Raw genomic sequence first — 16,821 nt, forward strand, 5'->3', positions numbered from 1 at the left:
ATGTAACAAGGACACCTTAAAATAAAGTGTAACCCAGCCATGCACAGTTGCCAGCATTGTTTCGTCACAGACTATCATAAGCATTCGATTCTGTTTGCTTTTTCCTCCTCGATTCGTAATGTACAGTAGCCTATAGCCTAGTTTAGAAGTGTAGGCTTTAGGACACTGCCATCGTGTGGAAACACATTGTATTTTTTCTTTTAATAATATTATCTCATCAGTAGGTTTATTTATTTATTTTTTTAATCTCACTGGTTTACATTCATGCACAGTTCATTCTTGCTTGTAAATCGATCATCTCGACGCCCCCCCTGTTCTCCTCTGCTTCTGAGATTCAGCCTGTGGTTTATGCAGTCATTGAGACGCGCAGCCATTTTTCAGCTGGTGAAACTTTTTCTCAAGTATTTTTATTGCGAACACGGGATCTGTCAGTTGTGGTCTCAAAGGTAAGATATGCATAGGGCCTATTACTTTATTTAGTTTACCTATTTGGCCTTTTCTGTTCGGTTCTATCTTCTGCGTGCAGTTTATATCCCATTATATTAACGTAAACAATATACATGCAATAATAAGCTATTGTAAAGTTTTCATTTCCTTAAACCATCTTCTTCAAAGCTATTTAGAGATTGAGAGTTCAGAATAGAATGGTGTATTATGCTTTATGCGTCAAAAATCTATCTTTAAATAATTTTCAATATGTCATTTGCAGTGTCTGCCATGTATCTTGAGGAGATCTCCCACACGACTGGAGTGACTTTGTTCCTCTGTGCCTTTGCTATGCTCTTGCTGGTTCTCCATGGTCGACGGAGAGAACCAGGCTGCTCCTTGCCCCCAGGTCCCACACCTTGGCCTCTAGTGGGAAACCTTTTCCAGATGGGGGAACAGATCCATTTGTCATTAACAAACCTGAGGGTTCAGTATGGAGATGTGTTCCAGATGAAAATGGGTTCTCTTGTAGTGGTCGTTTTGAGCGGCTATTCTACCATCAAGGAGGCTTTGGTACGTCAAGGAGAGGCGTTTGCTGGACGTCCTGACTTCTTTACCTTCTCTGCAGTTGCTAATGGCACCAGTATGACGTTTAGTGAGAAGTATGGAGAAGCTTGGGTGCTTCACAAAAAGATCTGCAGAAACGCCCTGAAGACCTTCTCCCAAGCTGAGTCCCGAGACTCAAGCGCTTCTTGTCTTTTGGAGGAGCGTATCTGTGCAGAGGCCGTAGATATGATGGAGGCTCTGAAGAAACAAGCAGATGAGTTTGGAGATTCAGGGCTCGACCCAGTTAAGTTGCTAGTGACCTCGGTTGCCAATGTGGTTTGCACTCTATGTTTTGGGAAGCGGTACGCCCATGACGATAAAGAATTCCTCACCATCGTCAACATCAATAATGAAGTGCTGCGCCTCTTTGCTGCAGGGAATCTGGCAGACTTTTTCCCCATTTTCCGCTACCTGCCCAGTCCGTCTCTGCGAAAGCTGCTCCAGTACATTGACAGAATGAACAACTTCATGGAGCGCAACATCAGTGAACATCTCATCACCTTTGATAGGGTAATAATGTTAAAATAAACCAAAGAGAAGAAAAATGCATTCCTGTAGAAGTCTTAACATACTGTATCTATTTCAGATGATTAACTTAAAGAAAAAAAAGATATTTCTAGCCAAAAGAGAAAGGATTAAATTAGCATTTAGTATGCTACATACTGTAATATATATATGTTTTTTAAAGAAGTCTCTTCTGCTCACCAATCCTGCATTTATTTAATCCAAAGTACAGCAAGAACAGTAAAATTGGGAAATTTTTACTATTTAAAATAACTGTTTTCTATTTGAATATATTTTAAAATGTAATTTATTCCTGTGATTTCAAAGCTGAATTTTTTGCGTCATTACTCCAGTCACATGATCATTCAGAAATCATTCTAATATTCTGATTTGCTGCTAAAAAAACAACAACTTATTATTGTTATTTTGAAAATAGCTGATGAATAGAAAGTTCAGAAGAACAGCATTTATCTGAAATATCTTTTGTAATATTATAAATGTCTTTATCACCACTTTTGATCAATTTAAAGCATCCTTGCTAAAGAAAGCTATTAATTTCTATTAAAAAAAAAATACTGACTCCAAGATTTTGAATGGTATAGTGTATAATGTTACAAAAGCTTTTTATTTCAGATAAATGCTGATCTTTGGATCTTTCCATTCATCAAAGAATCCTGAACAAAATGTACTCAACTGTTTTAAATATTGATAATAATAATAATAAACAACCCTCTACGGAACTGGAGATGCAGCTGGATCACGAACAATGGGTACTGATCTATCCTTAGGTTTTAACTTTTTAACAAAACCTGCCTTGAACTGTCCCTTGTTCAGAAAGCAGTCTGGAGTAAAATTATTTGCGCAGATATAAACGAATTTAGGTGTATTCAGTGGCGCATTACCATTAAAAACAAAACTAATGCACTGCGTCCTCAGTGGCTCTGATGATGGGAGAAAATTAAGATTCTTATGTTCTTCTACATCACAAAACTACAAAACACCTGCATTGCTTACAAGACATTGTCGCTACAGCTGCTGGAGCGTGGAGAAAATGATGGCAAGGCGGAGCCGGAGGGACGAGGAAGCCCGGTGGAGCTAGTGGACTGCCAGGCCACGGCGGAGAGGAAGGAGCTAGGAGCCATGGTGGAGCCGACGGGTCCACAGGCTGAGGCGGAGTCCGGGGCTTAGAGGCTGGAGGCGGAGTCAAGGGAAACTCCAGCCACGGCGACGCTGGAGGATGGCAGTCCCGTGGAGCTCGCACCGCATAGATGGTGGTCTGAGGGCGAGCAGAGGGGCTGCCAGACGACAGCGGAGGAGGAGGCAGGAGCGGGTGGGAGGGCTTGCATTTGTGAGCCTCCGGGCATTCGGGACTAAACTCTGGATCAGGAGCCCCCTCTAGGCTGAACACGGGAACAGGATTGCGCTCTGGAGGAGCGGACACTTGAGAGCACTTTCTAGGAGCGGGCTCTGGACTGGATTCGGGGCCTGGAGCCCTCTCCTCTTCGTTTTGGCACCTTCCCCGCGCCATACTCAGTTCACCCTCAGCCGCGGTGCAGGGGGCGGAGCTCCTCTCCATGCTCACACCGTCCGCGGCACTCTCCCTCGTGGCAGGCGTTGTTGCCGGCTCACACACCTTGACTGACGTCATCAGCGGTTCTGGCTCTGCGGCGATCCTCAGCACTGTCGCTCCATGCAGCGATGGCTCGTCGGTCGTGGCGGGCTCTCCGTCAGCGGTGGGCTCGGGCATGCGCTCCACGCATCGGGGAGATGGTGGGCTGTGCTCTGGGTCGGGAGTGGCACTGGCGAGATACTCCTGGGAACAGGCGAGGAACGGAGATCCATTTCTTGCCAGTGTCCACTCCACAAAGGCGGCGAATTCGGCTCGAGGGCCATCTTCGGACGACGGTCCGAGATTCTGTCACGTTACCTACGGAGAGGAACGAGGAGACAAGGCGTAAACGAACACAATAGTCTTTTAATCCAAAATCCAAGGGAATACACGGGGCAGACAGGAGCACAGGTAACACGTGGGTTGATGTACAATCTCGGACAAAGATAGACAGCACAGACTCGAACTTAAATGCAAGGGATAATTAACAAACAGTTTTCAGATTAAATATATTAGATCAAATTTGCAGTTTGCAAGCTAAAGTTTACAAGCTTGTGTACTTTTTGTCCTAAAATGAAGTCTCTTTTGTAGTGGGTGGGTGGTATCTTGTAAGTAAATTGCAGGGGTCAACTACACATCTACACACAAAGAGCTCATATTTCTGTACACAGTGGCCTTCATTCCCTCAGGGTCTAGTCCACTCGGTTCTCACATGATTGGTCACAGTAATGTGTTGATGCCAGACTGCCTCTGGAATCGAAACCAATGAGGTCTGTAATGGGAGCAAGTTTCTTTTTTTCTTTTAAAGAAGTCTTCCAGTGCTAAAACAGTTTATGAGGTCCAAAGTAAAACTGGCAAATCCAGTTTAAAGTTCATATGGTATTTCTTCATCTTCTGTTCTGGTCATTTATTATTTGTTGTATGCGCTTTCCTAGAAAACCAGGTTGGTATGAACAGGTTACCACAGTTTAAAGACAAGCCAAACATGCCGTACACAGAAGCTTTCATATATGAAGTGTTTCGTCATGCATCCTATATGCCTTTCACCATACCTCACTGGTGAGTCCATGTTTCTCTCTTTATGTTAATGTTATCACTATAACCATATATCTGTATTGATAAACAGATACCCACATTCCTCCTCTCATTCTCCATCATGTTATCTAGTACAACTGATAACATTACACTAAATGGATACTTCATTCCCAAAGACACATGTGTGTTCATCAACCAATATCAAGTCAATCATGACATGTAAGTATCCGGCCACATTCTTTTTTTTTATATTTGTAAGGCCCTCATGTATATACATACATACAACATTTTTTGTCTTTTTTTACTAAAAAGGAATATTTGGGGTGATGCTGAGGCTTTCCGACCTGAACGTTTCCTTACCCTGTCTGGCCATCTAAATAAAAACCTGACTGAGAGGGTAATGATATTTGGCATTGGAATACGCCGCTGCCTTGGTGACAGCTTCGCCCGTCTGGAGATGTTTGTGTTCTTAACCACCCTGCTGCATCGGCTGCACATAGAGAATGTTCCAGGGCAGGAGCTTGACCTGAGCTCTACATTTGCCCTCACCATGAAGCCCAGGCCCTTCCGAATAAAAATCTCAACTCGTAACTAAGCTATTGCACCTCAGAATGCTTGGTAGAATCGCAGAACAAAGCAAATGTTGGGCATCACTGAACCGCTAAGCTAATTAACCACTACAGTCTTTATTTCTCATGTGGTCTATTCAGCTCAACTGTTACTTGAATATTTGCTATTGTACATAATTGTGTACTCTAAGCATGTCCCTGCATTATTTGTGATAATACATGATAGCTAAGCATCTAAGTTACTGTTTGTACTTTTAGCACAGATATTTGAAGTATCAAATAAGGCGTTATTTCAGTTATTTCAGTGACAGTGAAGGTTTGAAGAGGCCTTTCTGTTGAAAAGCTGCTTTGTGTTAAACTGAATCAGTGTGAGAGAATCAGAATTAATGGTATTGGTGATTTTGCATTAATGAACAAATATTTTTAATAATTAATAAAATGTAATTCAGTTTAATATCAATTTACTATCAAATATTATAGTCTCAAATTATATTTACTGTGAAGTTGTCAAGTCTATATCATTTTACTGAACTCTGTTAACCGTCTTATTTTTAACATCAAGGAATGTAATAGAATATAGGACAAAATTTGCATTTACCACTTGTTTCATTTTTCAAGTTTGTGAAGAGAGCGGACTGTTTCAGATCTGTTTGTCTCTTACAATAATGCATAAGCTGGTATTGATGAAGGAACATTCAAAAGTCTGGGGTTTTAAAAGAAATTTATTATTTTTATTTAGCAATAATGCATTAGATTGATCAAAAGGGACAGTAAAGATTTGTACATTGTTAGAAAAAACTATTTCAAATAAATGTAACTGTTTTTACACATTGATAATAATAAAAATATTTCTTGAGCAGCAAATCAGCATATTAGAATGGTTTCTGAAGGATCATGTGACACTGAAGACTGGAGTAATGATGCTGAAAATTCAGCTTTGCCTTCACTTAAATAAATGACATTTTAAAATATATTAAAATAGAAAACAGTTATTTTAAATTGTAATATTTCACAATATTACTGTTTTTACTGTATTATGATCAAATTAATGCAGACTTCTTTTAAAAAAACAGTGTAGTGTATGAGCATTAAATAAACTGAAATACAGTAATTATGCATGTAATTTACTTTAAAGCTAAAATTTTAAAGTCAATTTTAAGTATCCCTATAGCTCTCTCTCCAGTTACTCTGGCACTTTGTGCACTTGTATTGCTTTATATTTCCCGTTTACAGGCTGTAAAACGGGACTCTAAATTCATGGAGATTGCCATTGTCCTCAAACCTGTCATGTCCCCAGGCCACCCTGTGTTTTGCAGTGAGATCTGACTGCACGACAGCGTCAGTCTGCACAGCTCTCTTGCTCTCATTTGCCTTCTGTATTTGGCAAATGAGCTTCATTTATGCTCATTACCTTTTCACACATTAACAGCATAAGTTGGCCAAGTGACTTATTGGGTTGCATGCGATGGCCTGGCCCACCTTTGCCATCGGCATTAGTTTGACACGCACACTTAAATAAGGGATGAAAAGGGACAGACACTGGGTATAAAGAAAACCAAAATATTATACACAAAGAAGGCCACAACAAACTGAAATTACTGAAATAAAAGATAAATTTGATGATAAAATAACTGATTACTGAAATAAACGATACCTTTGATAATTGTTTTTTTTTTATTAAATGTCATGTTCAAATGTTATGAGAGATGGTCATAAAAATGGTGTAACATGCATACATGGAAATGGTCCTAATTTAAAACAGCCATATGTCCAGTTAGATGATGGAAGTTTACACGTCTTCTTCCACAGGCTGACCTGATTTCAATTTTAAAATCACCTGTGAAGTAAAAAGAGAAGTAGATAAGAGAAAAATGTGTGTTCACCAATTAAAAAGGCATGATTTTGATCATGTGCACACCTCTTTCAGCTGAGCGATTTCCTTGCTGTCTATGTTCCTCTGAGCATTGTTGGTGATGGCTTTCACTCGAGTTGCATAGATGTAAGACATAAACTTATTTTAAAGTGTATATTATTGTATATACCTTAACTGAAAACTTAAAAGTTTTAAAATTTTATTAAGTAGCCTTTATGCTCCAAAACTATAAATATGCTTGTGTGGTTAAAAAAAAAAAAAAAAAAATTATAAAGTTGCAAATTTAATCTGGGAGTTTATTAACTTGCTTAACTGATTTCTTCAATATTTTGAGTTCTGCTAACTTTAGGTTTACAGTGATATGAAGTGAAGTTCAAAAATCTTCAAAAAAAAAAAAAGATTATCAACCTTAATTTTCTTAAGTAGAAAAGGAATATTTAAAGGAATTAAGGACTCATTTTAACAGTCAAGTCACATTTATTTATTTAGCACCTTATAAAATACAGATTTTATACAATTTGGAAAATGTCGAAATAATTTTTCAGCTCAGTTTAGTTCAGTGTTGTTTTAGTTCAATTCAGTAACTGTAAATGTTGCAAGGTTCATCAATTACATATGAAACAAGTTCAGTTAAGCTCTACAGAAGGTAATAGCGCCATAATTCAGCTCAGTTTAGTTCATTAACAGTGTCAGTGTTGATTTTGTTTTCATCTGATGTCAGTGCAGTTAAATTGAATACATCACTGAATATTAATTGTCTTTTAAACCCCAGCTGAGCAAGACAAAGGTGACGGTGGCATAGAGCAGCCTCATGCTGCCATTAACTGAGGTGACTGTGCACGCAAGGTACAGGCAAGGTACTTGGCTCTCACATGAGTGAGGTGAGAGTTTCATCCAGGTTGCAGTCAGAGGGAGAGATGTTGAGGAACATGAGGGTCTTGGCATTGCCGCCCAGTGAGTCCTGCATGAGCTGGGTCAGCTTGTTGTTACGGTAGGGCACATGAGGCTGCTCCATTGACAAAGCTGAAATTACATCTCCGAGGGCACTCAGAGATTTGTTAATAGAGTTTGCCTCCTGGGGAAAAACATACACAAAATGTGGGACAAACAGATTGTTGTGAGAGGTGTTAGAAAAAATCCAAGACAAAAGCTGGGGGTGAAAAGATTCTAGAATAAAAATGAGTAATTAAGAAAATGTCTTTGCCTTAGCAAAATATTAAGGTTGTTAAAAAAATAGCAGGAACACTTTTCAAAGTAAACATTTTAAATGATAAAACAACAGTCAAGAAGACAAGAAGTATTTGGATACTTTCTGATTGTCAAACTTTGTGAACATTTTTATAATCTTTGCAAAAGTGATGCAAGAGCATTTTGATGCTCAGGTGCACTTGAAGCCAACATGAAATGTTCAAATACTTTCTGGGACCACTTTAAATCAGCTTTTATATTTTACTTGTTTCAAACAACCTTCAGCTGGTCATCTTTGGCACCAGTTTTTGCTGCTCTTTCACTTCCTGCCAGGTCCACCAGACTGAGCTTCCCGAAACTCACGCTCCCATTGGTCAGATTCCGGCTCTCAATCATGATGCCAATGATCAGGTGAGAGCGGGAGCTCTCTACATTCATCTCTATAAAGAGATATAATAAAAATGAAAATATCTCAAAATAATTCTATGTAATAAAATTACAACTTGCTGTAAATCTGCATTGTTTGAGGCAGACACATGTGTCTCTCTTATACATAATAACCCTAAATCTTTCATTCAGGCCCGTTCTCAGACATATTATACAGATAAACCCAAGGGCCTCCTTCTTTGTTATAAAGTTTGCTTCACTGCCGGGTCATCATGTTCTTACCATGCATTCATACTGTGTGTAACTAAAGCAATTAATCCAAACCATTTAGTCGGAGTCTTTTAAAGTTTCAAGTTAAGCACATACTTGTGGCCGCAATGTGGCGGTTTGCACAGCCCTGCTCAAATAATGCAAAGAGTTCGCCAGCGCTGGTGGCCTCTTTTGTCTCTGCTCCCTGGGCGAACACAAGCCCCTTTCTGTCCCTCTTAATTTCGATTCGCTTGCTGAAAGCTTCAGCGGGGCTCTCAAAGAGATCCTGTAGGCGGTCATTGTACAGCTCCAGCATGTAGGCTGAAACCTGAGGACGGGCAAAAGAAAGAAGTTTAGTGACTATTGTACATCAGCACATCTCAAGAAACACATACTAAGTGTACCTTAAACTCAAATTTAGACTCATTATCCTGGATGATCTCAAAGATCTTGGTGAATGTTCTTGGAATGATTCCTGGGTTCATTCGATCTCGGTCTCCAACCACTGTGAAGGTTTTCCCTGAACCCGTATGGCCATACGCAAAAATGCATACGTTAAATCCATCGATCGCACACTGGATTAGCCTAGGAAAAATTTGTATCTTAACATGCCACATTTCGTATATATTTAAAAGAAATAGTTCTCTAAAAAAAAATTAAATTTTTTTTTGTCATTTCAAACCATGTGAGTTTATTTCTTCTGTGGAATACTGAAGGGAAAATTCTAAATAATGTAGTTCTTCGCTCTTTTTTAAAACAGATATTATAAATTATAAATGAAGCCTCTGAAACTAAGAATATAGCAGACAGAATTAAATTTTTGAGTGAGCTATTCCTTTAATTTCCATGTTTAGTACAATTCATTTTTCATCAAAATTAATGCAAAGTATGTTTGGGTATCACACTTACCCACTGGACTCTGTGAAGACCTCCTCCTGTGTGCACTCTGGGTTGAAGATCTTGTCAAACTGAACCTCACGAGGTCCTCGAGGGGTCTCCAGGATCACAGAGTAGTCATCAAGACAAGTGACGATGGTGTGACCTCTTTTTGCCTGCTCTGCACGAGTCAATGGCCTTATTTGACAGAATACTCAGATTTTACCTGTACAAGACCAAACATTAAAGTCAGGGACAGCCTGTTTGATTACTGACTTATAGTGAAATAGTGCAGAATCTTAAATATATTTATTATTTATTCTACGCCATCACCTTTTTTCATAAGAATTCATTTTTTTCCAGTTGTAGACAAAATCCCATTTTCAATGTGAGCTCAGATTTTTGCACCTCATTGTATCTTTTAAAATTTGGAGTCAGTAAATTTTTTTATAAAATGTACTACTTTTATTCAGCAAGAATGCATTCAACTGCATTCAATTCAGTGACAGGAAAGACATTTATGTTACAAAATATTTGTATCTCATATGTTGTTCTTTTGAACTTTCTATTAATCAAAGAATATTTAAAGATATGTATTACCGTTTCCACAAAATAATAAGTACACTCGTTTCAACACTGAAACATTAAAAATCTCTTATCGACCCAAATTTTGAATGGTAGTGTGCATATCAAGAATATTCTTCATTTAAGCCTGGCAAATCATTAAAAACCTTACATGGGCAAAAAGTGCCTGTAGCTAGTTTTCAGTTATTGTTTTTTTTTTTGGCATTCATATTTTTGAATACAACTATAAAATATAAAAAACAATGTCTGGGAAAGCAGTCAAGGGTCTTGGAGATATTTGGCCCAAAGCCGCAGAATAAATAGTACATACCTGTACTATTGTTGCATGTTGCCAGGTATGTACTATCTGGCAACAATTCCTATTTAAGAAACATTTTTATGTCTTCAAACATTGTATGATGTGATATAATATGCCTTTCATGTCCTCCACCCTGTTGTAGTACTTTTTCCTCAAGGTTCTTTCAATTGTGTAGTTTTCAATAATCTTGTTTTCATCTTTGATTTGCTTCAACTAGAGAGACAGACAAGGAATATGAGGCCATAAATGGCAAAACAAGAAAAATTGATTCCAAGCAATTCAATCGCTATGACATTTTAGAGTCGAATATTAGTTTGGATTATACACTGAAAGATATGTTTTTCTTGGCTGTCGTCACCTCAGTTTGCAGTAACAACAGCTGCTGCCCCACACTTTTATCAGTTTCAGAATTTAAGAATCCATTCTTTCGGAAATCCTCCTCAGATTTCTAAAAAGGGAGAGTAATCGTCAGTATGGAGTAAGAATGTGTGCAGAATAAAAGTGTGTGTGCCGTACTCTTGACTCTTTCATCCAGCTCTGCTGTCCATGCCTCAGACGTGTCAGTCTCTAAGAATAACACAGAAAGAATTCAGTATATAAGCATTCATAAAGAGACTACTATTCATTTACACAGTTATTCATTTATCATATTTACCAATGACAGTGGGTTTAGCCCCTGCTCTGATGCACTCCAAAGCCACCTGCATGACCTCATGATGGAGTAATCTGGCCTGTGAACCGTCCCCCACCTGGGTCTCTCCACCCTGAGTTATCATGTGCGATTCAGTTAGCAGATGCTTATGTTCAAAGTTTGATAGTTTTAAACTATATTCTGACTTTAGAAACCATGCCATGCTCCCACATTTTCTGCTGTGCATTCTCTTGTTGCTCGTGGCTCTTCTGGCTGGACTCTTCCACAGTTTGGTCAAGACTTTCTTTAATCTCTGCCAGAATTTTTTGGTTGTCTTCTGCCATTTGGTCAAACTGCTGTTTAGCCTCGGTTAGCTCAGCATAAACATGATGAGCCTGGAATAAACAATGCTAGAAAGCTGTTTTGTTCAGTCATTATAAATTTGTAGGCCAGATTTCAAGGCTAAAAGTAAGATTTTGTTAGCAATTCATGTTTCATTTTTGAAATATGACTGTGTCGATTCATGTTTGAGCTATCACTGTGTGGAGTTCATGTTGTAGAACAAGAAACAGAAGTGTCTTTAAGTAATGTTTTCAAATTTATTTTACTCATATAAACCTGTTGAATAACAGCACTGAGGAGGCGAGCATATGCTGACTGTTCCACAGGATCTGTCACACGCTCTTGTCCTTCCATGAGCATTGAGATCTCTCGCTCCCTCTTCAAGAGGTTATCCTTCAAAATCTCCAGCCGAATTTGAGCTCCATCTAGTGGTACATCTGAGTCACTGCTTTCCTGTTGGCATGGCAGAGCAGAGTTCAGTCTCGCATTGCCTTGCATCAATAAAAATCAATGCCTGGTAAATACTGCAACATGTCTTGCTTGCAGGGAATCTTTCAGAATTAAGATATTCTCCACAGCTGGAAGTGATGTTTTTATTGATTTTCCTACCTTTTCTTCAGATGTATTTTCTGGTTCTTTCTTCTCCTGAATGGCCTCAAGTATCTCCTGGACCTTCCCCATCTCTGCTCTGGCCAAATGCAGCTCCTGCAGTGCTGTTAAACAGACAGAGACTCAAATACATTCACCTATTCTGAGTTTTCATTCACATCTTCACATTTGTCTTTTTAATCTTGTAAACAGCGTAAAATATTAAGCTATACAGCTCTTACTTGATGCCTGGTGGTTGTGAAGGAGGTCCAGTCTGGAGGAGAACAATTCCATCATCTTGTTCTGTAAAAGTTTCCATTGATGCTCTTAGTCTTTCTCTCTCTCTCTCTCTCTGTCTATATACAGTATACACAACACACAAACAGTATATGTATGTATGTATATGTGTGGTGTGTTACCGAGGTAAGTATACAGCCCGCTGCTGACTCTCCCACCACCTCTACTCCGTGTGTTTCTCTGCACAGGCCCGGTGCACCCAGGACGCGATCTTCCCAGATGTCCTTCACTCCGGTGCCGGGACACCACGAACCCTGGGTGCACCCGCAGCGGAAGACGCGAGCCAGGCCCCGGGCGACGACCTCTCCACCTCTGCCGCCTCCGGTCTCTCGAGATCGATGTTTCTGCGCAGATACCCCCGATCCTGAAGGGCGACGAGAGCACCAGAGCGGTCGTGCTTCACGTCGGGGTTAACGACACCAAGCTGCAGCAGACGGAGACACTGAAGAGGGACTTCAGGAGCCTGATCGAGACGGTGCGCCGCACATCGCCCGCGACGCATATGTACATTAACTGACAGTCACCACTGATAAGCTACCACAAAATATTGTAGAAACTTAATTTGCTGTAAAGTTGCTTTGCAATGATTTGTATCGTGAAAAGCGCTGTACAAATAAACTTGAATTACCACAATCTGATACCTTTTCTTGATCCCATGAGGCCAAGTCTTTTTGGTTCCTCTCCTGAAGCATTTTGTGTTGCCCCTCAAGTTTTTCATTTAGATCCTCTAGAGTCTGATCCCAGGAAAATGAAATATTACGTAAAAATAGCCAGGTGACAGCAATATGATAAATAATTAAAGAGATAGTTATAAAGTTGTTATTTTTGTTTTCTTTGCACACAAAAAGTATTCTCGTAGCTTCATAAAATTAAGGTACCACTGATGTCACATGGACTATTTTAAGGACGTTCTTACTACCTTTCTGTGCCTTGAACGTGGTAGTACCCTTGCTGTCTATAGAGGGTCAGAGAGCTCTCGAATTTCATCAAAAATATCTTAATTTGTGTTTCGAAGATGAACAAAGGTTTTACGGGTTTGGAAAGACATGAGGGTGAGTAATTAATAGAATTTTCATTTTTGGGTGAACTATCCTTTTAAGGCGATAGACAAAAATTTTATACTATATATGTCACTAAGATTACATCATGTGTTTCGATTTAGCCCTGAATTAGTAATTACATGTACTGTGTTCAAGCCAATGAGAATTTTGGAAATGAAGGAAGTAAAACCAATTCGATGATGCTTGTGACTCACCTTGACGTTCTCCTCCCAGTATGTGTTTTTTCTGGCCACTTTTTCCTGGTAAATTTCTAGGATTCTCTTCAGGGTGTTAAGCTTATTTTGATAATGCGTCCTCATTCTAAGAGCTGTTTTTTCCTACACACGCATTAATATACTTAAGTATGCATAAAATCACAATATAGTAGTTGTTCGTCTGACTGAATGATCAGTAAACAAGCATATCACCTGATTCTCTCGTGATGCTATGAGAAAGTTCTCCTCCAGTTCTCGAATCGTCTCCTGATGTCTGCTCTTCAGTGCGATCATATTGTCATGTACTATAATTACATCTGTGTCTTTAAAACGGGGGAGTATGAGGCGTGATGGGAAGTTTTGTTCATGTTGTTGGTGAATTAATGGCAGAGAAGTAAAGACGCTGTTGGTAAAATGTTAACCAGCGTGTGACTGATTTAATTCAGTAGAATGTGCTTCCTCTGATAAGGATCAGATAACTTAAGAAACATATACATAACATTGGCGACGAGGATGCGGTGGAGGGTGTGAGCACTGATTGCACGCGATGGAAAAGTCAGGTATTCCTACGTTTGAGTGCTACAAAGATCCCGCGACCCTTGGGCCAAGATGGCTGACATCGTTTGAACTTTACGCAGACGGAAAAGGACTTATAATTGAAGAAGATGTTGCTGCGTCAGTCCGTCAACGACGCAGAGCGCTTCTTTTGCATCACGCTGGACTTGATGTCCAAGATATATTCTACACGCTGCCGGATACGGGGAATGTTGACGATTATAATGCGGCCGTTGCAGCCTTGAATGCATACTTCGTGCCACGAGTGAATGCTGCATATGCACGGCAGTCATTTTATAAACTTTCCCAAAAATTCGGTGAGACGGTTCAGCAGTTTGCAACGCGTCTTAGACATCCTCACGGACCATAAACCGTTAGAGTCAATATATGGTCCACGCTCTAAGCCCTGTGCCCGTGTAGAGCGGTGGGTTTTACGTCTCCAACCATATAACTTCAAGATTGTCTATGTTTCAGGAAAAGAAAATATTGCTGACCCTTTGTCACGTCTGGGGAGCACAGCAATGAGAGAGAAGCACTCACATGAATTGGATGAGTATGTGAGATTCGTAGCCATTAGTGCCACCCCAAGAGCTCTAACCACAAGGGAGGTGGAAGAGGCTTCAGAAAAAGATCCAGAACTGATAGAAGTAAGAAAAGCCATCGAAAGTGGACACTTTGAAAAGTGTATGTCATATGCAGCCATAGTTAATGAACTGTGCACAATAGGCTATCTGGTTTTACGTGGAACACGTATTGTTCTTCCAAAGGCACTACAAGCACGAGCACTAGCACTTGCCCATGAGGGACATCTTGGCATAGTCGGAACTAAGCAGCATCTCAGGACCAAAGTATGGTGGCCTGGCATGGACAGAGCTGCTGAGAGACACTGAAAATCATGTCATGGCTGTCAAATTGTCTCTCGTCCTGATGCCCCAGAGCCACTGCGACCGTTACCATTGCCTGATGGACCATGGCAAGATCTAGCAGTGGATTTACTGGGACCCTTGCCTTCGAAACACTCGATCCTAGTTGTAGTGGATTATTATAGCAGGTTCTATGAGTATGACATACTGACCTCCACCACAACTTCAAATGTGATTGAAAGCCTAGAGGGCATATTTAGCCGACATGGACTTCCTATAACACTGAAATCAGACAACGGACCTCAGTTCAGGTCAGATGAATTCAAGGATTTCTGCGAAGGAAATGGAATTAAACACCTGAAAACAACACCTAAATGGGCCCAAGCCAACGGTGAAGTTGAGCGTCAGAATGCCTCTATCATGAAACGTATTCGAATCGCACAGTCAGAAGGACTTGACTGGCAAAAGGAACTCAGGAAGTATGTTACAGTGTACAGAGGAATTGTGCATAACACAACAGGCAAAAGCCCGGCTGAACTTTTGTTTAAAAGGAAAATGAGAGGCAAGTTACCTGAACTCACATCTGTGGATACAGATCTCGAAGTTCACAGCTATGATGCTGAGAAAAAAGGGAAATACAAACTGTATGCAGATGAACATCGCAAAGCAGAATACTCAAGTGTAGCTGTTGGAGATCGGGTTTTGATCAGACAGGACAAGACGGATAAGTTCACTACACCATTCAATGCAACACCTCACACAGTAATCAGAAAATCTGGAAACAAAATAACTATTGAGTCACCCAATGGAGCCCAGTACAGTCGCAACACAACATTTGTGAGGAAATATGTGGAGAAAGAGACAGAAGACAAACAGGATAGCCGGAAAGCCGAAGATGATGGCTGTTCTGAGGACACAAATCAACAGACAGAGCTAGAGGGCTCACTTGACTGGCAAAAGGAACTCAGGAAGTATGTTACAGTGTACAGAGGAATTGTGCATAACACAACAGGCAAAAGCCCGGCTGAACTTTTGTTTTAAAGGAAAATGAGAGGCAAGTTACCTGAACTCACATCTGTGGATACAGATCTCGAAGTTAACGACTATGATGCTGAGAAACAAGGGAAATACAAACTGTATGCAGATGAACATCGCAAAGCAGAATACTCAAGTGTAGCTGTTGGAGATCGGGTTTTGATCAGACAGGACAAGACGGATAAGTTCACTACAAGATAACTTAAGAAACATATACATAACACATATCATCTCTTATCTGTTGGTATGGTAACAGTCATATAGACAACTAAAATACATAGTGGCCATTTTATTTTTATTAAGTTTCTTCATAATAGTCCCTAGAACTGTTAAAATTTTATATGAAATAGTTTTCCATTAAAGCTTTTATTGAGGAAAAAAACATTTAGTGAGTCTTTTAATCCACAATATCACTTGTGTAAAAGTGAATCTTAAAGTAACACATATATGTGACCCTGGACCACAAAACCATTCTTAAGTGTCAATTTTTCAAAATTGAGATTTTTTGGTGTTGATGAAGAGGTACTTGAGCCTTACTAATGAAGGTACCTACGTCAAAAAGTTGTGAAACGCTGTTTTAGTTGCCTGCATACTACATTTCTTAAATGAGTACCTTCTTTAATGCTAACAGCTCTGCATTGAGCAAACGAAACAAAAATGACTCAAGGTGTGTACTGGAACCTGTTGAGATTTGTCTTTTTGAGAACTAGTAAAAATTCTGGGTTTTGAGTTGTTCAAGAATGTGTGGTAATGAATGGGCCTTGAATAACCAACAACACATGACATCAGATGAGGCATCTCATCCCCACCCTATGGCCCCAAGACAACAGAGGGAATGACGGACATGTGACTAGTGCAAGAAGCAAAAAAAAACTCTTGGATAACAAAAATAATGCATTCTTGAACCAAAACATTCTGGCTTAGGTTACATCTGATGGATAAATATATTCACAACAAGAAAACAATGCAGAGTGCACAATATTTCATGAAGGAGTGATATCTACATACTTGGGTTATGCATAGCTTGGCAGAGTCATATGGGATAAACAT

General features: G+C 39.8%; 2 protein-coding genes across 2 annotated transcripts; one reads left to right on the plus strand and one right to left on the minus strand.

Moving 5' to 3' along the window:
- Nucleotides 1-369: 369 nt before the first annotated feature.
- Nucleotides 370-5,029, plus strand: cyp1d1 (cytochrome P450, family 1, subfamily D, polypeptide 1). Its single transcript, XM_016558139.1, has 6 exons — nucleotides 370-446; nucleotides 710-1,542; nucleotides 3,957-3,990; nucleotides 4,081-4,204; nucleotides 4,313-4,399; nucleotides 4,493-5,029. The coding sequence occupies exons 2-6, from the start codon at nucleotides 718-720 to the stop codon at nucleotides 4,773-4,775; spliced, it is 1,353 nt and encodes a 450-aa protein (XP_016413625.1). The 5' UTR covers nucleotides 370-446; nucleotides 710-717; the 3' UTR covers nucleotides 4,776-5,029.
- A 1,509-nt stretch (nucleotides 5,030-6,538) lies between these two features.
- kifl (kinesin family-like) lies at nucleotides 6,539-16,821 on the minus strand. The gene is given in 19 exon segments (XM_016558160.1): nucleotides 6,539-6,586; nucleotides 6,668-6,748; nucleotides 7,497-7,697; nucleotides 8,090-8,250; nucleotides 8,564-8,774; nucleotides 8,851-9,031; nucleotides 9,356-9,548; nucleotides 10,322-10,418; nucleotides 10,564-10,653; nucleotides 10,717-10,772; nucleotides 10,861-10,969; nucleotides 11,082-11,231; nucleotides 11,455-11,631; nucleotides 11,788-11,891; nucleotides 12,009-12,069; nucleotides 12,705-12,797; nucleotides 13,319-13,441; nucleotides 13,532-13,623; nucleotides 16,776-16,821. Coding segments are annotated over 19 exon segments (2,274 nt in total).

Source organism: Sinocyclocheilus rhinocerous, unplaced genomic scaffold (assembly GCF_001515625.1).
Source record: "Sinocyclocheilus rhinocerous isolate Xijiao unplaced genomic scaffold, SAMN03320098_v1.1 scaffold196, whole genome shotgun sequence".
NCBI lineage: Eukaryota > Metazoa > Chordata > Actinopteri > Cypriniformes > Cyprinidae > Sinocyclocheilus > Sinocyclocheilus rhinocerous.

What these genes read in the sequence shown, in the direction of transcription:
- cyp1d1 (XM_016558139.1), top strand. Translation starts at nt 718, where the DNA reads ATGTATCTTGAGGAGATCTCCCACACGACTGGAGTGACTTTGTTCCTC. An exon ending in ATCTCATCACCTTTGATAGG is followed by an intron (nt 1,543 to 3,956) that starts GTAATAATGTTA and finishes CTTTTAAAGAAG; the next exon opens with TCTTCCAGTGCTAAAACAGT. An exon ending in TATCAAGTCAATCATGACAT is followed by an intron (nt 4,400 to 4,492) that starts GTAAGTATCCGG and finishes TTTACTAAAAAG; the next exon opens with GAATATTTGGGGTGATGCTG.